At 42.8% G+C, this 24,919-nt stretch overlaps 2 protein-coding genes across 2 annotated transcripts in view; one reads left to right on the plus strand and one right to left on the minus strand.

The window, feature by feature from the left end:
- Positions 1-15,503, plus strand: part of LOC139059997 (synaptophysin-like protein 2) — a 34,597-nt gene extending 19,094 nt beyond the window's left edge. The window contains exon 7 of the mRNA XM_070538673.1: positions 6,499-15,503. Coding sequence (XP_070394774.1) covers positions 6,499-6,690 — 192 coding nt within the window. The 3' untranslated portion in view covers positions 6,691-15,503. The remainder of the gene's footprint in view (positions 1-6,498) is intronic.
- Positions 15,504-17,151: 1,648 nt separating this feature from the next.
- On the minus strand, positions 17,152-24,672 carry LOC139059999 (DNA-(apurinic or apyrimidinic site) endonuclease 2-like). Its single transcript, XM_070538675.1, has 6 exons — positions 24,457-24,672; positions 23,944-24,214; positions 21,844-21,987; positions 21,693-21,765; positions 21,540-21,624; positions 17,152-20,079 (listed from the first exon to the last, which is right to left on the minus strand). The coding sequence occupies exons 1-6, from the start codon at positions 24,569-24,571 to the stop codon at positions 19,178-19,180; spliced, it is 1,590 nt and encodes a 529-aa protein (XP_070394776.1). The 5' UTR covers positions 24,572-24,672; the 3' UTR covers positions 17,152-19,177.
- Between the last annotated feature and the right edge of the window lie 247 nt (positions 24,673-24,919).

Below are 24,919 nucleotides of genomic sequence, written 5' to 3' on the forward strand. Positions count from 1 at the left end.
CTCCTCAATGGAGGGCCTGATGAGGTCTAGCCTAGTCCTGAGGCGCCTCCCCAACAGCAAAAGAGAGGGTGCCTCTGCAGTAGTTGCTTCGGAGTGTTGCGGTACAACAGGAGGAAGTCTGCGAGCTCCGATGATGATGTGGGTCGGCTGGACTTCCGAAGTGCACCTTTCAGCGTCTGGATGAAACGTTCTGCCAGAACATTGCTGCTGGGATGATACGGAGCTGTTCTAACGTTTCTGGTTCCTACTCGCTGCAGGTACTCCTGAAAATTTGCAGAAGTGAACTTAGTGCCATTGTCGGACACTAAAGTCTTGGGAAATACGAATCTGCAAAACAGTTCGTGTAGGCATGAAATGGTTGCTTCAGTGGTGGTGGTCCACATTGGAAACACTCCTGGCCACTTTGAATGTGCATCAACCACCAGGAGGTACGTCACTCCGTTTATCGGGCCAGCAAAATCGACGTGCAACCATTGCCAAGGGCACGTAAGCCATGCCAAAGGATGCAAGGGTGCTTTAGGCGGCAGATTGCGATTAGACGCACAAGCGGTGCAAGACGCGGTGAAACACTCTGTCACTATCGATAGTAGGCCACCAAACGTAGCTCCTTGCTAGTTCTTTGGTGCGAACAACACCTGGATGACCTTGGTGCAACTTGTCCAAAATGATTGTGCGGAATTTTTCTGGAACAAGTACTACATGCATTCCCAGCATAATGCATCCTCGATGTATGGACAGTTCTAATCTTCTATGAATGAGCGGTTTGATGTCATCCGGGACCCTACGCGGCCAGCCTGACAAGACATAATGGGTCACAGTAGCATCATGTGAAGTTTCACGAGTAATATCATTGCTGTTGATCGGCATAATGTCGAAGCGTAGGTCATAAAAAGATTCTTCCTGCTCTTCGACCGTTGGCTGTGTTATTGGCAGCCTAGACAAGCAGTATGCGTAAGCGTTCTGTGCTGAAGGCCGGAACTTTAATGAAAAAGAATAGGCCGACAAACCAACTGCCCGTTGTAGTCTTTCAGCGGCAATTGCTGGTATGCCAGTCTTGGGACCAAAAGTTGTAGCCAAAGGCTCGTGGTCCGTGATCAAAATAGAATGCCTTGCATACACGTACTAATGTAATTTTTTAATGCTGAACACAAGAGCGAAGGCTTCTTTTTCTAATTGGCTATTAGCGGCGAGAATTAGGAGTGGCACCCTCTCGCGTGTGACGTCACGGCCAGGACGCCGCTCGCTCCGTCTCGCTTGGCGGCCGCGCGCGCTCGTTCCCTTCGTGTATGCTTGGGGCATGGGTGGCTCGAGCCGCACTTATTAAATGATACATCGGCTTCTTTCTGCTGCCATGCCTGAACCACAGTTTCTTCTCTTAAAGCACGTGAGTCAATAAATTTTGGGGCTTGGATATCGCAAGGTATGTAGCGTTGAACGGGGCTACTGGTTTTACAATGCATATATGCGCCGTGTCTGTCCATAAATTTTGCGTAAAAATAATGTCTGCAAATTCAATACGCGAAGTTGTGTGCGATGCTTGGCTAAGCACTTAACATTCCCTTAGAATTTAGCTATGAGAGACATTGCATTTTACATGAAAGAAAAATCTTAGTAATTGGCATCAGCATGTTATCCGTGTTAGAAAGACATTGCCCAGCGAAGCTGTCATCATGATTCTTATTACTCTGGTGAGTTGTTCTAGCCAAATATGGCCATTTATTGATACGTAAAAGAAAGAGTTAGACGCCCATTTTTTATGAAAAAGTTTGCTGCTAGTTTCACCCCTCTCTTAAACAGGCCTCCAAAAAACGAATCGCTCATGGCTGCTAACACGACGGCGCGTCATTTAGAGTATTTACATAGTTATTTTACATAGTTACTTCACAAATACCATAGTAGCAATCACCTGAGAGAAAAGTTTCATTGTTAAGATCGAGAGCCAATCAATTGCGAGCGATGAAATGTTTCATAGTGGCCCTCAGTAGCCTTTACCGACAATATGGCACATCCGTCACGCAACGCTAGCAACCGACTGTCGGTATGGCGAGGCACGCTTTGTTCGTGAAACCCATCAGTTCACTACAATTTCGAATTGAAACCATAAAGCATTTTTTACAGCTCCAATTGGAATGGCTAAAATATTCTCGAGCTACTACAGCGCAGCTTAGATTGCCCAGAAAAGCAAAATTCAAGCACTTTCTGTCTCACCATGTCTTGATCCAGCGTTGTTTAATTGTGCAAACGGAGAGCTATTCGCTTAGTCAGTATATAAAAGGGAACCTCGCCCAACTGCAGGCAAAATAAGGTTTGCTCCAATCCAATCGCAAACATTCATAAAGAAAACACCACAAGACTTGCATATATATTCACTTGATTTTTGACCCTCCACAGGGGAATTATATCTTCAATATGTCCCATACTACTGATTGATGCTTTGACTTCTTTCAGGCTGCAGCATGCGGTCCAACAGGCATATTTCGCTAAAAAATTTTGGCCGAGTAGCCTGTGTCAGTTCGCCAAACAAATTCGTCATGTATATTCCTCAAGCAACAAGCACCAGTAAATTTCTCAAGTGAGTTAAACGTGTAGCACAGAAAAGGGAATATATATTGGTACATTCCATTTTGTATTCTGTAAATAGACGTAAGCCTTCATTAGCTTTACTTCAAATTGCCGCCGCTTAAAATAAACACGTGAAGAACCGCCTAATTTTAAGAAGCAGTCAATGAAGCAAGTTGTACTTGTAGAATCTAAACTGCAGTATTAAGTCCTCGTGTTACCGCCGAGCGTTTCTGTGAAGAAACACAAAAATTCGATATTACACCATGAACTACTCGTCGTGAGCAAACCAGTTTTAGCGGATTGTAACTGTTGTAGAAGTCATATATAGCCAGCGTCTGTGATATACTTGTTGCACCATGGCAGGTATGGTATCATAACTGGATTCTTATTTTCTATATTTTTGCGGTTGTCGATTGAAAAACCCGCAATGGGCTGGTCTGCGCTCCTTCGGCTGGCACTGTAGCGTTGCCTTCGAGAGCTGCATTGTCATCTAAGAAATAAGCTCTTTGAACAAATTTTCGCAACTGAAGACGTCGTAAAAATATGTTTGAGACGACCGCCATAAGTATACAAGCAAAGAGAACGAGAGCGCGCAAACGAAAACACCGCCGAAAGCGCCCGTACACCGCCCGAACTGTAGCAGACGACAGGCGCGAGTCCTTGCCCTGACGTCACGCGAGCGGCGCTCGCAGCGCCCCTGTAGTTCGTTCTCGGGGCTAATAGCCTTTCTCAGCATGACTCAAGGTGCATGAGACATATGCTATTGGCCTTATCTGACCGTCAGAAAAAATGTGTGACAACACTGCACCTACCCTGTAGGCGGATGCATCACAAGATAGCTGCAGGGGCAGGCCTGGATCATAGTGCGCCAAGATCATAGCCGACGAAAGCAGCTTCTTGATGTGCTGACAGGCGCGATCGCAAGCCGTGTTCCAATACCAGGTGACGTCTTTCTGCAAGAGCCTGTTTAAGGGGAAAAGAACAGTAGATAAGTTTGGAATGAACTTTCCATAGTGGTTGATGAGGCCTAGCAGCAATTGAAGTTGGTGCTTATCAGTTGGCACTGGTGCCTTGGTTATCAAGGCCAGTTTTTTGTCCGTTGGGTGGATGGCGTGTTTGTTGATTACATGTCCCAGATAAGTCAGCTCGTCATGAAAGAATTTGCACTTCGATGGCTTTACGTAAATTCCACATTCTGATAGTCTTTTGAGAACTGCCTGAAGGTTCTGCAAGTGTTCTTCCTTTGAGCGATCCGTAACTAGGATATCGTCAATGTAGCAAAACACGAAGTTGAGGCCCTTCAAGATATTGTCCATTATGTTTTGAAATATTGCAGGTGCCGAAGCAATTCCAAAGGGCAGACTATTCACGGCGTAAAGACCCTTGTGGGTGTTAAGCTTAAGGTACCGTTTTGACTCTCGATCCATTTCTACTAGCTGGTACACCCTGTTAAGATCAATTTTAGAGAATTGCTGTCCGCCAGCGAGGGCTGCAAACAGCTCGTCGGGCTTGGGTAACGGGTAATGTTCTACATCTAGTGTGGGGTTCAGTGTCAGCTTGTAATCACCGCATACTCTTATTGACCCGTCCCGCTTCAAAACTGGCACCACCGCAGTGGCACACTCGCTACTTGTTACCGGTGTCAATATGCCCATCTGTTCTTGTCTAGACAACTCTTGCTCAACAGTACTTTTTAGAGAAAACGGAATGCTTTGAGCTTTCAAAAATTTTGACGTCTTCCCATCTCGGAAAGCAAGAGTCGCCTTCTCCTCTCGGACGGTGCCTAGCTTGTTCCTGAAGAGGTCCTTATGGCAGTCAAGCAAGGATTGTAGCTCGGGAAGTCGTTGAGCGCTTAGTAGTGTCTCACCCTGTAGCTGTTGCAGGCCACTTGCTGAAGCCAGTTGTGCCCGAACAGCACTGGCCCGCTCTGGGGAAGCACGTACAACGGCAAGGACTGGCCCGATAACCTTGGTCTCGTCCATTATATCGTGTGGCAACAGCAATGCAAGCAGGCATGAATAACGCCAATAGTGAGACGTTGTCAGTGTGCCGATGGGCAGGTAGCACTCATTGGGAACGTTGGTTGCCATGAGTAAAGCCCTTCCATACATGTTTTGCTGACTATGTTAAGTATTGCCAACCTGCCCTTCTCCTCCGCGCTCCTCCTTTGCTCACAGTCTCCGGTGTCAAGCGAAACTTGTGTAGTCCCAGCTTGTGTTTTCAAGTGGAAGTGATGCCACTGCTGCATAGAGGGGCGAGCATGCAACACATGAAAATTTAGGAAAGGGAAATCCAGGAAGTGGAACACGTGAAAATGGAAACCCTGGAAGTGGAAATCACAAAAGCAAAATTGGCGTGAGTGATGAATCGAGGAAAAGCGGTGCACATCAAAGGTTGGCACTACTTGGCGAAAGCGGTGGTAGCGCCTGGATGGAGGGGCTTTAGCCACGAATAGCTCCTTGGTCATCAGTTGCAACCTGTTGCCTGGCCTTTGTCAGTTGCCATTGCAAAAACCACCTAAGTGTTTTTTTTAGGGTTGTTTGAATAGTGAAACTTCCAAATCGAATTAAATACGGACGCATATTCGAGAAAATTGACCTTCATATGTAGAACACTTTCTTGTTTCTAAATGAAGTAAAATGTAAACATTTCATAGAGTTCATTTGGTAAAAGAATGAGGCTTATTTACATTATTTTATATGTGCATTTAATGACATTAGCTACTGGACAAGAAACAACTGCTTTCATTTATCTGGTTGCACCATGGCAGTGAAGGTAATGAAATTAGAACAGCATGTCACCATATCCATGTATAAATTATAGTGTGTTGTATTCGTTGAAAGAGAGAAGTGCTATGCTAGAGTAGTACTGCACATTATTTTAACCCTCTAAATGTGCAGGGCCATGAAATCCAGAAATGCGTACAGAAAATCACATTTTTTTTTATTATTGCACATCTGGATGGAAAATTTTTTGCAGGTTTGAAATATGTATGACATTGGGTAGTTAATTCATAACTTGTCTTAAATTACACAAATGTAAAGCAAAGAGGCACTGGTGGAACGTTCCGTCCATTTAACTTCGTTCATTGCTGTACCATATCAAAACTATTGTTGCAGTTGACAAAATCAGCCACTAGATATGTCTATAGCATTGAAAACACTGCCATTTCTTTCAATGTTTTCATGAAGAAGCAAATCATCTTTGGAGTTTGACTGTCCAGTCAAATGAGAGCCACGCATTCACAGTGGGCGCAGCAACATGCGACTGGCAGCCACCATGTTTACAATCTCTACCGGATGAACGGAGTCTGTAGGCCACCTAGCGGCCAAAGACGGAACCCACCAGAACATCTAAATGGATTGCATCAGCCTGGCCCTTGTCTGGCTCTTAAAAAGAGCGCCCAAACACATGGATGAGACAGACACTTGGTCTTGGCACTTATCGCAAAAAAAAAATTGTAACCGAGTAAGACTTGTCCCTGCCTTTGAAAGGGTTAAAATGGATGCAAATATGGTAATATTGGTTAAGCAATCAGTTGCTTTGCCTAAATCAAGAAAAACTCGTATATAGGCTGTCTGAAAGCAAGGCATTCTTATTGAATGACAGGAAATTATTGGCCTCAAGTTACCTGGCCAGTGCATTTGCTCAGAAGCTGGTGCCTCTGTGCAGCGACTGTGATTCTTCTACAGCAGAATCAGTTTGAGCAGTCCTCACTAGGATCTCTGACCCTCGTGAGTCCGTTACATGTTATCCTTTATGCTTGAGCAGAAATGAAGTCTACAATGTAAAATAGTAAGTTATTCAATCAAATAACTATGACTATATTCAATTCATATTTGAAATATAAAATATTCGCATGCCCATAGTTTTCTCTGTGTAAGGAAATGTCTTGAAAGGCAGATCGCTGTAGTCACACCTTTCTTTCTTTGTCAGATCTTGGGATTCTTCAATGTGCTCCTTTGGGTGGCCGGTTGCTGGTTTGTCTACAAAGAGACCAGCTTCCATGGCCAGCGTCAGCAGCCCCCTGTTGGTGGGGCAGTGCCGCCGTTCCCGCAGTCTAATGCCCAGTACCCGCCGCAGTCTCCGCCACCGATCCAGAGCCCAACTTTCGGGACGCAGTACTGAGCCCCAGCGCACATTAAGCCCAATGCACCTTGGCAAAACCCCACGTTTAGGAGGCTGTGCATAGAATACAGAGTGGGAGTAGCACGGAATCGGGGTTGTAGCAGACCGAAGCAAGCTGTCCTAATCTGATGCTCTTTGAAGAGTCTCTTATAACATATAAGATCCAAAGGAACCACAAGATGGGGATCTTGCGACAGCTAGACAATGCGTGAAGAGCTTCAGTATGGTGTCAACTGTGTGGAAAAAGAGGCATAGATGCTGACAAGTCCTCTAGTGGTAACATCAATACAAACACTGCACCCGTGCTCCACCTTAGCTCTCCTAAGAGCAGAGGTTGGCACTGCGAACAAAGACATACAAGCATAGGGCATCCATGTGTCTTTGTCTTATTGCCCCACATTATTAGTGCTAAAACTTGGTGGACTCTTCACTTTACGCGTCAATTCTGAAGGGCCCAATTTTGTGTGTGCTTGTTACATTATCTACAAATTGCAAGAGCAGCATGACATCTTGGAGCTTGGTCTGCAAAAATCTGCTTTTTGCCATGCTCGCAGACGCCATCTTGTTTCTCGTCGCCCTGTATGAATATAGGGAATGGCAAAAAAGAGAGAGAGAAGAAAGCGCAGCCTGCTGAGATGGCCAGCAATTCCACTGAAGTGTGAGAATGTCAGAAAACTGAATTTTGTTGCAAGAGGGCACTAGTGCCACCTTCCTTCACTTGGGGTTTTGCCAACGTGCTGGTGATTTGACCTCTTCCATAGGTTGCGCCATTATGTTTACAGTGTTTGTTTTCATATGGCATGTTCATGAATCAGGAGATGCTTTTCCCAGTTTATTTTTTTTCTTTTGAAAACTGCTACACCCGCTGAAAAACAGATTAGGCATTGTCATTGCGTTGCTTTATTTAGGCAAATGGCACCGCACCTGCACAAGTCAGATGACGTCTGGGCTTGCGCACCAAGATTTGAATGCTTGAGAGCCGCAAAGATGTGCTAGGAATACACACACACACACAAAAGGTCTGTCTCTCTTGAAGCTTTACGTTTGCCTTGTGAAATTTACCTTGAATGTGTCCATACACGCAACAACATTTTTGCACAGCTAATGTGCAGCCTACTTATAGCCTACTTTATAACTTTTATTATATTTTATTATTATATTTACACTTTATTTTATAACTTTTTGGGTTGTGCTTTTCTCAGGTTCTTTGGTGGAGTTAATGCAAGTTTTCGTTTTGTTTTTAACTTTGCTAGCAGCTGCTGTGACTTTTTCCAGCACGTATGTGTGTTTTATGCTCTGTGACACTAGACTTGTATTATATTAGTCTTTTGTCTCTTGAGTTTCACTCGCTGAGGCCGTTTGTACAAGGAGGTCGAAATTTATTAACTGCCCACTGAGCTAACCAATGAATCTCATTTCACTGTTGTGTGCTAAATGTTGAGCCTTAATTTTACTGCAGCCCCCAGTTGTGCTCCAGAAGTTCAGGGCTTGCAAATAAGCTGATTTTTGGCAATCTCTTGCCCTTTTTTTTCCGTGATGACTTTGACATGTTTGTTTGCAGCTGCTTAATTTACCAGATGTCCAAAGTCTTGCCACCTGTGCTCTGTAGTCAAACCTTATTCCTTATCTTGCATTTTGTTTTCTTTATCTACTTGTGATTAACATAGTTTCAGCCAGTTGTGGTCTTGAAGATGATGACATCCATAGCCCTTGTTTCGCACGGTGCAGTGGTAGAGAAGTTTTTTTCTTTCATTTCTGTTCGACATAGCAATACAAAGTGACTTTGTACGATGACGCATTGTAGGCCTTGCCTCTTCAGCCACTTAGGTCGCAAGCATGATTCACAATGATAGCGCAGCGAAATTTGAAACTGCCAGTGAATTGGCTTGCAGAGCGGGCCTAATACATAGTAGGCATGTGTGTGTTCATATACATTATTGGAGGGCAGAAAGCACTGTTTCACAGGGCTCCCAATGTTGGTAGACTATTTTTTATTCATAAAACTCTCTTAACTGTGCTGCTGTTCATGAATAAGAACACCTTTTAGCTGTGAGGGTAGAAGAGTTTCCCTAATGCTAAGTCTGCTTCTGCTAACGCAGAATTTCCCAATACAGAGTGAGCTGCAGACGAACTAGTATAATACTTAAAGGGCCCGTCACCAGGTCTAGGCATTGCTAATGGACAAGCACAGTGTGTAGACAACGTGCTGACGATTGTGTGTGTAAAGTATCAAACATCCGTGCAATGCAGAAACAGATGAAATTTCAAACGAAAGCCTGTGCGCCCTTTATTATGGGAGCCCCGCTTCCTGCCAGAGAATCAAGGTCACATGCATAAACACTTATGCATAAGACGTCACTGCAACGCCTGTAACGTCGCTGATTATGGCATGTGATTGGTAAATAATTCAATACAGAATGCACGGAACTGCCACTCGAAGTGCACTGCACAAAGGAACAGAAGAATGAAAGGCTGGTCTTGTGATGTAAACATGGCCTGGTCTCTTGGGCCTTGTATGAGTGCAGACAGGGAGGGTATATTGCTAGTGGGCACTGGTTAAGGCAAAGGGAGAGAGTACCTATGTTGGCAGTGAAGCTTGCTTCCTGGAAGTAGTATTAGTAGCAGTACTAATTGGTTGTTTATTGAAATAAATTCATGAATAAGTGATAATAAATTTCTGCTGACCACACTGTAACTGTCTAGCACAGTCTGCTTACACCTGAACTACTGTCAACAGTAGGGAGGGGGTAGGGGAGTAAAAGGAGAGAGAATAGCAGCAAGGGGGATTGACTAAAAAAGAGAACTTATGTGACAGTTCAATTTCTCCTGTCTCTAATGACGAAGCAATTTTAAATAATTCTGGTGGCAAGATGCTCCTTAGATGGCATTGTACAACTTCCAGTGTATAACCAAAAATTTCAGTGGGGCTGGTGAAGGGTCCTTTGAGTATGAAAAAAGGTAAGGGGGGAGGGGGGGGAGTGACCTCTGTACAATAATGAATTTGCCACAGCGTTTTGTCAAGAGAAGCTACCCGAGGCAGTTGACTGTAAGATGTCTTGTTTTGCTGCATTGGGGTTTCAAAGAAAGGTGGATAGCTACACTTGGTTGATAGCAAATCACTGTGATCAATATGCATGCTTAGTGGTTTTAGTAGTAACCTTAGTGCCATACACATTTTTGTGATTTCAGAAGCCAGGATGTAGCCATCCAGAAACTTGGCCTTATGTGATTAATTTGTTTCCTCCAGTGATGGACATTTCCTTAAATTATTCGTTTTTATCTAACTACCACTGGTAACTATTATAGTGAGCTTTTCATTGCTATTTTGTTTAGCATCGGACACTGTACTTGTTAAAATCTCTGCTTTCGTTTACTGCCTCACCTCAGTTCACTTGGTTATGTGAAAATTTTGCTAACGTGTTTTCCCGGTTATAATGGTAGCTAAAGTTCACTGTACTTGTGACATTCAGTATGTTCAGAACATTTGTGTAGTGCTTTCTCCCGGTTACAGCATTCAGTTTTGCTGTCCCATGAAAAACATGTTATGGGGCTTCTACCATGTATATTTTAAACAAAAGTGGGCACGTTTACACTTTAGCATTTATTTAGTAGTTGTGAAGATCTGGTTGGTCATCTGGCTATGCTGGAGGGAACAAGATGAAAACTACCTGCTTGCATTTGTTGTGAAATGAGTGTCGTTGAGTTGATGTAAATAACTTATCTAAATCTGTATTTAGGAAAGGGGTGTGCTAGCAGTGTAAGTCAATGTAATTTTGCATTGAACATCCAAGCTAGAGTGGCACTGCTTTCGTGGGTTTCTTTCTTCTGTTTATTATTTAAGGAAGTCCTGCTCATTGTTCTCTTCAGTTTGACATCACGCACAACATGTTTACAGTTGCGTTGCATCGGTCTGACTTCGACAAGAAACACCAAACTGGTTTTGGGCTCTTAGGTGTTCACTTTAGGCATTTTAACATGCACAGACACCATTTGGAGCCTTCGCAAATAGTTGAATGAGAAGGTTTGTCATGTACAATGCAAAATTAGGTGCATGAGAGGCACTTGTGTGTAAAAACCTTTTTCTTATATGTTCATGATTAAGATGTGCTTCAAAACAACACTTTCAAAGTGTAAAACTTTTGCAGTGCGACAAGAAAGGTAAAAAAAGGACGAAGGAAGAAGTATTGCAAGAGGACAAACATGAAAGAGGACAAACGTGAGCGCTCGTGTTTGTCCTCTTGCAGTCCTTCTTCCTTCATCCTTTTTGGACCTTTCTTTCCACACTTGAGTGCTTTGCACTGCAGAACTTTTACCCCATAGACTTAAACCAATTCGCCCACATCGCTATTCTTATTCAACACTTTCAAATAGATTATATTATCCAGGCTGATTGGTTTTCTATTTGTGACATTAACAGTGTATAATAAGCATGTTTAAGGTTCCCTATTAATATGGTTAATGCATGCGTGACTGCCATGCTACCTGTATTGGTTGTGATTGTTTTGTTTAGATTTTTCGTAACTAAGTGAGTATTTCATTCCATTAACCCACCTTTTTTCTTGGTTGTGTATGTAGATGGAGAGCCATAGTAGAATTTTGTTGTTTACCTCACATGTTGCATATATAGGTTGCAGATCGACACTGTTGTCATATGTCGTGTGACTGTTGTGACGACTTTGCTATTAATGTGTAGTGTACTTATTTTTCATATGGCCCTCTATGAAATTTTTGCATGGGGTGTTAGTTTTCACTCTGAACCAAGTTCTTTGAGTGTGGTTGACGAAGGATTTGTTTTCTAGAGTAGTTGTGTGGTCGTAGCACCCTGTTACAGATACTCACAGATGTACATTTTGGCACTAGTGAAAATATGTCATCAGTACAACATTCCATTTTTTTTATTGTGGCATGTACAACACACAAGATCTGCAAAAGTTGCCTCAAGTACGGAGGCCTTTTATTACCTCCATTAATTAACTGTTCAGTTTGATGTTAGCTGAATGTGTTCATTTCTATTTTTTTTACTCCATTTGTGCTATTTACAATCTGTGTGAGTGGGGTAAAACGAGTGCTTGGTTGGAAGCACTCATTTACAGTCTTGAATGAAGGATGTAACATTCTTCAACGGTAGCTCTATAGGTTGCCATGAATGGAAATTAGACGACGTATTGAATGTGTGCTGACAAAACCAACAATACATGCATATTTCGTTGTCACCTGTTTAGTTAGTCTAAATTCTTTTTTAATTTTTTTTGCACTCTGTGTTAGAGAAACACAGATGTTACGTTTGTGTGTCATTACACCCGTGATCTAGCTTGTGTACAGCACTGTGGCAGCTAAGAGTCTTAAAGTCTGTGAGATAAAAAAAAAAAAAAAACAAGGAGGGAGAGAAAAAAAAATGTAAAGGAAGCTGCCATAGAGAAACTTATGCATTGTTGACGTGCACATGTGAGGAGTGCATTTCTTTTTCACATAGCTTTTTCATGCACATAAGGTTGACAGTGCAAATGAAGGTGCTTGTGTTTATTGGTCGTCTTGTTTGTTGAAAGTTCAAAATCTGGTGCCATTTGTGTGACACTTGTACAAAGGAGGCAAATATATCCCCCTTCTTAGCTTCTTTTACAAAGAGCACACCCAATGAACAGCCAGCAATAAGCAGTGGCTGCCATGTAGGTTTTGTCGGTTAAGTATACGGTGGCGACCCTGTATGGGGGGCTTCGTTGGTGTTGCTAATGACAGAGAGCTCCTAAAATCTTGTGTATCCTATTCTAACTTGTTACTGTTGCGTCGGAAAGTATCAGTTGACTTCAAGACACACATACTCTGGTAGCAGTATCATAATCTGGTGGCACCGGAAACCAAGGTGCACTTTAGACAGCATTAATGTGCTTAAATACAAGAAAGGCGTGCATTGCTGGAACACATTTGCTGTATTCTATGTTGGAGAGAAATTGCACTTGATTGGCACCAGTGCTGCTATGACCATTAAGTGCAAAATAAACGTTTGTAAAAATTGTTTTGGAGCTTGCAAAATTCTGAGCACTACAGAGGAAGCTTAACTTTAAACTGAGGATGTGGTGCCTTCTGGTGAGATTGCTCATGAGGAATGTGAAAAATTATAATTGTTAAAAAAATGCTTTTTTTTTGAGAACTGCTAAGTGCCATTGCAACCTGAAGTCACAATTTTCTTTCCTGCAAGTCTTGTAATTGCCCGTCTGTTTTCATATCTTGCGCTATTACCCCATGGTACTTTGATGCTTCTAATGGCTGCCATACCACCTGCTAAATCCAAAATGCTATGCCCACTATAAAACAGCATAAAGGATAGATTGTTATGGTCGCAGTTCTGGACATTGCCTTTCTTTAGTGGTGTAACCGTCAAACCAAGCCCCCTAAGCATGCAGTATCTGCTACTATTGACAAAATACAAGACACCCTGTTAGGCAGAGCACATAAGACTATTGCTGTTTAGGAACTGTGGTACTTTAGCGTTGTTGTGTAAGAATGTGAGTGTGTGTGTGTGCATGTGTGAGAACGTACAGATGAGTGCAGAAACTGAGAAATAATATATACATTATATAGCACACTTCTTTTTGAATGTTAAATTGTTGGGGGGAAACTAAGGTAGCAACAATGGACTACTTGATGCACCGTGCAGCGTTAGAATCTGCAGCTATTTTTCTGTCCTAGCTTAGTGAATCCTTTGGCCGGTGCATGACCTGCGACACTGCAAAAACCTGATGCACAACAAAGTTGAGTGCGGCCAGTATGCGACAAAGAGAGCCATTGCTTACTGCCATGCATACAGTGTGCTTTGGAACATAACCAGGATTGCTGCGCAGATCTGCATTTCGGAGCGTTTGTGACTGCGTTAAAAGTGCTTGGTCGTCCACCTTTCTGCGATCCTCCATGCACCTCACTTGTTTCATGTTGGGTGGCAACAGCCGCCGTCTCTCTGCTGCTTTTGTATGCCTGCGAGTGTTGTCGTTTCTTGGATTCCCTGAGTTTTGTAAAACACTGCTCACAAGCATGCGTGTAGGGCACACCGGTCGCGACACCGCTCGCGTGTCCAAAAGAGCGCACTGCCAGCTCTCTCTTTAGCTATCCTACATGCCTGCTGCTGTTGCTTCCGCTGTTACGGCCCACTCATGACACCACTACTCTGCAAACATGCAAATGGCTGGGAAGAAACAAAGCCTCGAGTGAGTGTCGTGCCAGTCAGACAGCTCTGCCATCTGAAGGCGACCAGTTCCAACTGACTGACCATGATGTTATCAAAGTCCTACCGTGCTTCCATTATGCCTTGCCTAATCTTGGCCACCTTTCTGTTCTGGCAAATCTGTGGCGAGGTTTCTGAGAAAGAGGTTCTATTCTCATTTTGGTTCATGAGATTTCTTGCTGCTTTGCTTTCCTCTCTGTTAGTTTCAGACTGTTTGGAGTTCATGTGTTGAAAGGCTACACCTTGTTGTGGCATTACGTAAGAGTTACAGTTCAAGTTACTAATGATTCATGCTTGTCAACTGTAACAATTTATAATAGTCACTGTTGATTAGTGGCGGCTGCAATTTCCACAGCCCACACAAAGTATCAGCTTGCGTGCACTGTCTGAGACCTTCCAGCTCATTGAAAGGGACACTAAGAAGGAAAAGGAACTCGGAAATGTCCCTACAGTACCACTCTTTGTTGCCACAGGGTGACAAGTGCTTTGGATATGAACTTTACACTCTAGACATCTGCCAACTAGATGATATCAGATGAGGAAAATGTGTTGAGAAAAGTGAAATGATGTGTGAAGAATCCCTAAGTGTCATCTACAGCATGTGGTAAAAAAAAGTCTTGCAGGTTACTTCTGAATGTATCACAGAGGGGATCGGGAACAGCTGATTTTCTTGGCTGAAATGCTGGCGCCCTACACACTCAAACTTCGCACAGTGACGGCATTTGATTACATGTCTGTTGGACACTGAACTTTAGTACACTAGTTTCCTGTTTCACCTGAATTGAATCAGAAGTACGAGTTCTATGATGCAGTACTGCACCAAGAAGGCAGATGGTTTGGCTCAGAAAAAGTGCTGCCATCTGGAGGTCAGAATGCTGGACAGTTACGCTTTTATATATATATATATATATATATATATATATATATACAGATGGCATCACCATTTTCAAAGTTAGAAAGATCTGGAGCACTATGGCAGATTATGCTTAGTTCAGACCGATTCTATATGAAATGAGCTAGTACTGCACCAAAGCTTCATACTATACAACAAGTATATACTACCCAGTGCAGTGTTGCATGAAATTTGAGCACAAAAGGGCCAGCTGTTTGATCAGGGGAGCCTAAGAGACAAAACTTGCTACATTCGCCTTTTCTGAAGAGTGCTTAAAAGTTGCACAAGAACGATTCCTTAGCAAACAGTTTGCCTGTGTACATTTGCATAACTAAATATGACCGGACTTGGAATCTGCAATGAAACTTTTCGCCAACGCCTGTGTTTTCTTACTTCAGTTGATATTTTATGTCATGTGAATGGCAATCCATTGGGTGTGCCACTACACCGCATGCGTATATAGTCTACACAGTATGTGTCGTGTGTATGTGTTTGTCTGTTGTGTGCATGAATGCCATAGAAAGAACCAAGTTATTGCATGCTACTTGTCTTTTTTTTTTGTGTGTGAGCCCTCCCATGCGTGACCAGTGTTCAAAGCTGTCTCAGAGGAACCTGTTACTGTTGACACTCTTGACAGATGTACATAGTACATAATGTAAATGTCCAAGAGAATATATTACTGGAAATAAAGCTTTGAAATGTGAACTGTTGCATAAGATTGTGACTCTATCTAGAAAAAAGAAAAAGCCCTTTTCTGGGCACATGCTCGTTTTGAATTATTAACTCTGAATTGCTGGCTTATGGGGTTTGACAACCCCATGCAACACTACGAAATATGCCGTAGCGAAATACTCCAGATTAATTTAGACTTCCTTGGGAGTCTTGAAGATACACCCAGTCTGGCACACAGCAATCTTTGCAATTAATACAGACTAAACCCATGATTTTGACAGCAAAACAACATAGCCACTAAGCCAATGTGGCAGGTACAACAAATAGCTGTTTTACGCAGCAATTGTGTGCGAAACCCATGAACTATTGTGCAGTCATGCGAGATGAAAAACGCCGTGCTCCAGTATGCAATAATACTGCTGCTGCCATTCTGCCTATGTGCATATATTTATTGAAATGCTCGAAAACCTGATAAATAGTTTGAAGTGCAAAAACCTGCTAGTTGTTTCACTGGAAGCATGCATCAGTGCTGGCATCTTTACTACTGGTGCTCTCTTGTAGGAAGGGTGCCGAGCTGATCCTGAAAGCTGTGCTCTCTGTGAAGTTAATACACATGCACAAGTAACTCGTAAAAAGACTGTAGTGCACCTTATAGGGTTTAGAGGCCCCAACATGCAACTTGCATATAAGGAAAGCCCCAGCATTACGCTGCAAAACAGAGCCCTCTAAACTCAGTCGGAGGCTAAATCGAGTACAACAGTCGTCAATACGTCAAAACACAATTAAGTGCTAGCCCCAATATCTGTTGTGCGATATATTCTGCACTGTAACCAGCACATCCAAACGAGACAAACGGATGTTGCAGTGAGATAGAGACGATGTGATTAATGGTGAGCAAACAAAGCCTTGTTCTTGAGCCATCATTCCAGCCTGGATTTGACATTTCAACAAATGGACTTGTCTTTGTCAGGGTGCACACCTCCCTGACACAGACATGTACTTTCGTCAGAACATCAGCTCCAGGCTGAGGCTTTCTTCGTGGACCCACTGTTGACCAGACGTGTAATATCCTTGCACGGGAGCTGTACGAATGGGACAAGGTCGGACAACAGGAGCACAGATTAACAAGGGGCATTTTTCTTTGAATATCATGTGTTTAGCTATGTGATAAAGAAATTATGGTGTTCTATATGCCAACACCACAATCTGATTGAGGCATGCCACAGTGGTGACTACAGATTAATTTTGACCGCCTGGTGTTCTTTAACGTGCACCTAAATCTACATGAGCGTTCCTGCATCCCAACTCTAGTGGAATTTGGAATTTTTGAGCTCAGCATTGCAACGCCATAGCCACTGATCTACTGCAGTGGGTAGCAGTGCATTATTGTGTGTTTTAGCTGAGGCCAGGGCCAAGAAGGCATCATTAGGGAGCCAGAAGGCAGTAAACTAATACTGGTAAGCGAGTTAAGGCCTACTGCAGAGCATGCCTTTTCAAAGATGTGCTGGCAATGCCGAGAGTTCCAGTGTAGGCGAAAAGAAGTGGCCGCCCTCAGTGAGAGATATGCGTACATGGTCTACCATTTTTTGCTTTGTTCATGCAGCTTCCACATAAAATTTCATGCACAAACTAGCTGCAAGTGGCTGTGGAAGCAAGGTCAGTACAATGCATAGGCAAGTCGAAAGGAGTCATAGCTACCAACCACAATTTATTTGCTGCAAATCTAGGCAATTGTACTCGCGAGAAGAAAATATACGTGCTCTGCACTCAAATGTTTCCTTTAACAGTGGACCACTCTGTAGTTGCAATGCGCATAGAGGCAAACTACTTGTTTTGGCAAGAGGTTCATACCTAGCAGAAGACTACACGAGAAAGGTTTGCAGCGATCGGTAAATTTTGTAATGACCACAAAGAAAACGGAACTGATGCTTGATTGTACCTACAGGAACTGTCTTTACAAATGTAGTCAAGGGTTGGACAGAATACTGCCTGGCCAGGTGAAACCACTGCAGCAACCATAAACCTCATCACTGGTGATAAAACAGCCAAAATTCAACACTGGATTGGTTGGACACATTGTCCAATTTTTAAAATTTTATGAAAAGCAACAATAACTATGACTGCAACGATGGCTTCACATGGCCAGACGGTATGGTGTCCAACCCTTAACAACGTATTGGTGTGTGACAAGAGGGAAGTAAACAATGTGCCAGGTGCAGTGCTGGTAAAACTCTTTAGTGGGCTTCAAAGTACGACTTCACAAACATGCAGCGACATTGCCTTCTGTTTCACTGTAAGTGAGAGTTGGCCACACTTCTTGAGAGTTTGGGAGCTGAACTCCTAGAAAAGTTGCAGAAGGGTTGAAAATTGAGTTTGTTGGGACACTGAACTTTTTGAACAGTGCTGAATGACGGGACAAGAATGGCAACACATGGGCACATGTGTTGCCTTTGTTGTTCCATGATTTAGCAGTGTTGAAAAGTCGTAAAGGTTACGACAGACCTTATTACACGAGTTTTCTTGAGAAACGAAGTTATCCGTGAAAAAAAGTAACGATGCTTACAGGTGAAGACCGTTGTTCAAGGGGTCAGACAGCAGTGAAGTAGTGACGAGTCAGAGCTTTTCATGTGTACTACTTTTGTTCCCTTTAGACACAAGCATTCACTCACTGAAAATGGTATTCCCTAAAAAATTATTGTTCCAGAACTTAGAACTGGCATGACACATATACTATGAAAGATACAAAGCAGTAGCATCAAGTGTTAATGCTTTGCTTGCAATAATGAGAATCACAAACTTTTACTTGAAGCGGGCAAGCCATGGCCAATTCTCGACCAGTGCATGCCAGCTTTCCTTCAGAAGCAGACAACTCAGATTCTGAGAGGTTGCCTCCCTTGGATTGATGTGCTGTTTCTCCTTGCGGAGACAATTCACTCAATGACTGTCCAGTACCCATAAACATTTTTTCAGACCATCTGTCTGTGAAGGCAGCCCTCGCATAGGCTAGAAGGTCTGATGTGGAGGCATCTGTTGGTATTCATTCTAATATCACTTTACCATTTTTTTTTTACCTTACAGTTTAATTTGACAGGTCACATGTCTGTTAGTGAACAATTATTCTGCAGGCCTTTATCTCAAATTTAACCTGCAATGAGTGCTTGAATACTGATGGCATGTTTTTCCCAGAGTGAACAACCCTGCACATGTCTGCCATGAAAATAAGAAGACAAAGTATTCAACTGTTAACGCATGTAAGTCTCGGGTACGATTCCATGTGTAAGCAGCTCTCAAAATAAAATTTTGCCAAATGTTCACATCTTGTACTGTATGAAGTCATTCCATTCAGCTGGCACAAAGTAATTTGAACACACAGAATTCAGCCAGAACACATACAACTGAGTTAGCTCTGATAAATGTTTAAGTGTTAAAACACTATTACTGTTCAACAAGCGTGTACAATTGCCACACACAGCAGTACTGGGGAAACCACAGACAGACAAATAAACAAACGAACCAAGCAAACCAACCAAACAAGGCACCGTTACAAGTCTACCTTAATGCATACTGCTGCGAAATGAGCACTCTGCCTGGACTTGAGTATACATAGACTTTCAAAGTCTCCAAAGGTGCAAGACATGCTCACAACTATAACGTCAAGTTCCACTCGTTCCAGCATCTTACGAACACAAATAAAGCACTTGGCACCATCACCGCAGCGCAAGTTCAGCTGCTGCCTTTGTCCTTTTGGGAGGGTTGACCCACTGGAAAAAGTTGCAGCGAGCATTTGGGTCTGATGAATGGCCCTCAGGCCGTGGGCAAACGAAAAACTGACGGCCAAGGTTGGGCCCAGGCTTTTTCACTGTCCTAAGAACACACCGCTCACTGTGCCCCTTGCAGAGGGGTGCAACTGGAGGGCCTTTAAGGAGACTTTTCCAAGCTTTAGAATGAGTTGCTTGTTTCACTGTTTCCTGCATTGAGCTGGGTTCAGATTGTAGCGTCTCGCTGGTTGTTTCCGATTGAGAGCTGGTTGCATCTATGGCAGAAAATTTCTTGCCACTAAACTCTGCTTCACCGCCATTTGTAAGACTAGTGCCTCCTGCACCAGAATCTAGTTTTCTTGCTTTGGCTTTTTCCTTGTCTTCAACTACAAAAAACCCCTTCAATGTAGATTGTCCATTCTTTGAAATCTTCAACTTCTTTGCTGGTTGTCCTCTGGTTTCGGCGCACTTTTTGAGTGGTGATTCAGGTGGTTGCGTTGCCTTCACACTGGACACACGATGCTCTTTACTCAGAAATCCTGCAATGCTTTGCTGCCGGCCTGAAAATTCTGGCCAGTGCCTTGTTGAATAAGATGGGCACTGTGGTGAGGACACCGGTATACAGGCAAGGCTGGCCTTGACAGGGCAATGATCTGAGCCCGACACTTCAGGCAAAATTTCACTGCTGCTTACAAAGGGCAGCAATGCACTGCTGCAAAGTATGTAGTCAATGCGTGTCCCGTAGTTGGTCTGGCGTGCACCGAGCCGTGTGTTCCAGCATGTAAATGCCTTTTCTGTAGTTGGATGGAGGGCCCTGAATGTATCATGGAAGCACGGCTTCTCTGGTTCACCTGCACACATTTCAACAATTTTGATTATAAAGGCCACCAAAGGGTTAAATTGGTAATAAACCACGTGAGAAAGCATCCAGGTTAACTTCGACCTTTCATTGGTGAGAGCAATGTAACTAGAATTACGAACAGAAAAACACATGCACACACGCACACACACACAGTGCATGCAATATACAGAGTGCAGCAAGAGTTTGGAGAAGGCTGTGTTTACTTGACCTTCACAAATAATTATTTCCATTTTTTAGGTTGTCTCCATTCTAAGGTATGCTTTCCACATGATGAAACCTTGTTTTAAATTATATGCCGCAAGCAAAAAAAGAAAAAAAAATGTTGCTGATGCAGCATGCTACAGCTATTAGACAATCTATAAATCAAAAAAGTGCGAACAGCAAAGTAAACACTGCAGCAAAGATGATGTACGACTGAAAGAGTTGCCACACCAGCCCTGAAACACCTTTCGAACATAGTGAAAAAACTTTGCCAATCTGTTATCGGAGGCTCTTGTGAACATGTCAGCGAAATATTATTGCATTGCATGCAGCAGGGAATTTACAATCTCGTGTCAAAATCAGTGAACAGTCACTAGCTGTCGCATCCACAATATCGCCGCTGAAAGTTGGCGGACCAACACTAATGGCTGATTTCGTGATCGCAAGATCATTTTCAGTAATACATAATTGCTAATTTCAAGTTAAATAAGTGGAAAATATATGTCTGCTATCACACACACACACAAAATCACACAAAAGAAGAAAAAGAAATAAAATTTTGTTTCTTTCTGCTGTTGACTTCGCGCAGCTGCATTTGCAGCGTGCGGCCTCCGAAATGGCAGCAGTGTGCTGTATAGCATAATCTATGCGACAAACCCTTTCACCACCGCAAAACACAACTTTTGGCCAGGGCTTTGCCCTCGTGGGTTTTCTGCTGTGTAGTTTCCAGCGCGCTAGCAGAGATGAAAAGAGCTAGGTAAAGCTAGGTATCGGTGCGAGAACTCCACTTATAGTAGAAGGAATTGAAACATTTTTGTGCCATGAGATTTGTGGGACGACATACTTTAATAGTGAGGCCATTCTATAATTAGTTAGCAAAGTGTTTCAGGCCTGCTTTAACCCTCTTACTGATGTGGGTGCCAATTGCATCTCGCAATAAATGCCCCTCTACCTGAGGTTGACGAGATTCACGTCAAATCTGTCTATGCAAGATGAAGGAAGGTATCTAGATTGCAGAAAGAAGGAAGATGATGCAGAATCAAATAAATCTCCCAGAATAAGTAGGTGCCCTTGACTTTAACGGCAATTATTATCATTAGATGAGATAATTCACTGTAGATATGTACCCTTTGAGGTGTTTGCTGTTGCATTCTAGAGCTGTCAAGGATTGCAATGTCCTATCCTAATTTTGTACACGAGTTACATTCCATGGCAATGTGATGAGTGGAAATTTCAATGTTCTTATACCTTTTATTGCTTCAGGGCCACCCAGACCTTCCCGATTTAGCAGAAGCTTGTTGAGCCACTGGCGTCCAGGGTTGGAGTAAAATTCCTGCACAAGCAAGTTCCTCATGTTTGCATGTTTTGCTGGATTTTCTCGCCATGTTGGTTTACATTTACCTCATCCTCAGGTGGGTCACAGTGGTCGATCTTACAGTGCGAGGTGTTCAGGTCACCCATTATGACCACCTCCCTGCATTTCCATTTCAAACATTGTATGTTTCATATTTTGAACATGACAGATATGCACAAGACTCAAACCACAACTTACATTCCATTTTCCAACAATGCCTTTGCTCGTAGTTCAAGTAAATAGTAGAAGTCCAACTTCATTTGACCTCGCTCGGGTCTTTCAGGATCAGCGCGTGGGCAGTATACATTGATGACTGCCACTCTCTTCGTATCTTCACCAAACCTAAGTGAATATATGGATACAATGTAATCCATGCAACAAAAGCCTTTAGTATTAATATTGATTATATCAGGCAACATGTCCTCTAAGAATGAATCCATGTCTGAGGCTCAACAGAAGTGCTTGCAGTAATGTTACCTGCTGTCCCTCAAGTGATTAGCACTAGTCAAACAAGAAATATTGCTGGAGCCAACATTTTTTTTTTGTTGAGGAGGAAACACTTTGAAACCCGAAAGAAATGTACAAAATGCTGTTTAGATTATTAACTTAAAAGCTAGTAGCTGGTCCAACATCAACTATGCATATAGGTTATGTTTAATGGAGAAAACACAAGCAACACTCAGATGCAACAGGTCTTCAAGTGTACCACTGAAACACACACAAAACCAAACTTTAACAGCCACGAGTTTGTGCTTGATGCAATTCAACATACAATTCTATGAAGACAAACATTTTATAACATCAAAATTAAGGTTACAAAAAGAAAGAAGAGAAAGAAGAAAAAGAAAAGAACGAACAGACGTGAAGCAGTAACAAGAAATTTCACCATTCTGTTTGGTCAGATAAGTAATACAATTTACAACTCAGTTTAAAATCTCTAACTACCTTTATTTCTATTGGTAGCTCATTCCAAACTTTTGCACCAGCAAACTGAATTAACCACTCACCATACAAGTTGCTAAGTTTTGGTAAGTTGAAATTAGAAGCTTGCCTAGTGATATGGTTTGGGAAAAGAAAGATACTCAATGGCAGTGGAAAATTAGTTTGGATTATGGTGTTTATCGTGACGCAGAGCTTATGATTTTGCAGTGACATAAAGGATAAGATACCGAGCTCTTCAAAATAATTTGCACTTTAGAGACAGAATGGGTTAGAGCTGATGATGCATAATGCCTGTTTTTGAAGACGCAGTAAAGGCGATAAGTATGCTACATACGTGTGCCCCCAAGATTCAATGCAATAGCTAATGTGAGAGTGACAGAATGAAAAGTATTAAGATCTAAGCATGGGAGAGGGGAAATACTAGTTGGCTTTTATCAAATTGTAGCACCCAAATGCAAATATTTTGCACACAGTGTTGATGTAATCCTTCCAATGTAAATGACTGTCAAAAATAAAAAAATCCCCTGAGTTTTCGAACGAAAACACTAGCTCAACTAAAGTGGCATCTAGCGAGAGAGAAATTAAACTGTAGTCTAGTGTCCTTTGTTCAGAATGAAAAATGACATTTTGTTTTTGCTACGTTAAACATCACTTGGTTACCTGAAAACCAGGAAGCTGACAGCTCCATCATTATACTGTTCTGCAGTCTTGTAAGCAAATTACCGGTAAATGTAAGTGCTGCACCATCTGCGTACATCAGAATTTCTGAAAAGCTGGAAAGTGCAGTGTCTGAGGAATACCATTTATCTAAAGATAAAATAATAAAGGACCTAGAACGGTTCCCTGTGATACACTGCATTATACATTTTTAACTTCCGACAAGGGGACTTGTCTTCGTCAGGGCAGCAACACAGACAAGTTCCTTGTCAAAACGTTGCGTCCAGCGACAATTTTTATTTGACTGCTGATGATCACTTGAAGCCTCCAGCTTCCCGAGAACTTCTGTCTTGTTTGGACTGCTGTCCTTCAATGATTTTGCAAATGCAATATGCATGCTGCACAGCTGCTTGTCGTCTGTTTGTTTCCATGTTAACGGAATATCGTTCCTGAACTGCATTATAGGTTGCTTATTTTTCCTGCAGCTACCTGGAAGTATTTTAGCACGCACGCACGCGCGCACTCAAAACGCACATGTTTAAAGCACGTTCTTAGGGCTTCACTAGACGCCCATGGCTTGAATTTCGGTAACTGGGCCATCAATTCCGATAATTCTTACCGAAAGTGTCCGGGGCACACCAGATCGGACGTTGTTTTTGTATGTAATCGCTATGAAAGAAACAGGGGGCGAAGGCTTACACAGCATGGTGCAACGTCAAGACAGCACGCCCCTCGCCGTCGACTGTGCTGAGGAACTTGCTGTCAAAAGCTAAGGTGTCGCCGTAGGAACCCACGCAGTCACTGCGCCGCGGACTAGACCACACATCGGTCAATCCTTCCTCGGCCGCAAACGGGCGACAGCTGTCCTTACAGTACGTTGCCACGCCAGAGTAACCACTCTGGTGACGTGGGAACGAAAAGTAAGAGCTGTAGCCATCGACAATTGCCCAGTTTTCTTCCAGGACGGAGCCTGCGATGAAATAAAATATAATATAAATACGTGTAGTCCGATTTAGGACGAAGCTGTTCAGAACCGCGCACATCGTTCCTGAAAGCGTGCCCGCTACAAGATGCTTAGCGTTTACCTGTATCGTGCTCAGCCCATTAACATCAAGCAACTCGCCTTTGCAAAACGGATATATTTTCATTTGAAAATTCTCTGTTGAAAAAGCAACAGTGTGAAAAGCGTAGGGTGATCGAACTGTTCCTTACGGGTCGCCTTCGTTTCTTGAAAGCAAATTATGTCCGCATCCAGATCACGCAGCACATCTTTCATGCTTGTCTTGAAGGATCGAAGCCCATTTATATTCCAGCTCAGAAGTTTCATTTCATATTTGACTATAACGCCGCAAAGTTCAAACAAATACGCTTGCCCGCCTTGCACATCGCCAGATTGGTGCAGCTTGGCTTGGCTTGGCGTGCTGTCTCTTTCTGGGAAGGGTTTGCAATGACTCGTTTTTATCAGCGTTCCCTCCCCCCTCCACATAATATATATATATATATATATATATATATATATATATATATATATATATATATATATATATATATATATATATATATATATATATGTGTGTGTGTGTGTGTGTGTGTGTGTGTGTGTAGTCGACCCGTGGTCGCATCGCCGCTGTCACTTGCTAGCGCGCGCTTTTTTGAAATCGCGCTTTGGTTGGTT

The sequence above is a fragment of the Dermacentor albipictus genome, chromosome 5 (genome assembly GCF_038994185.2).
Source record: "Dermacentor albipictus isolate Rhodes 1998 colony chromosome 5, USDA_Dalb.pri_finalv2, whole genome shotgun sequence".
In the NCBI taxonomy this organism is placed as follows: domain Eukaryota; kingdom Metazoa; phylum Arthropoda; class Arachnida; order Ixodida; family Ixodidae; genus Dermacentor; species Dermacentor albipictus.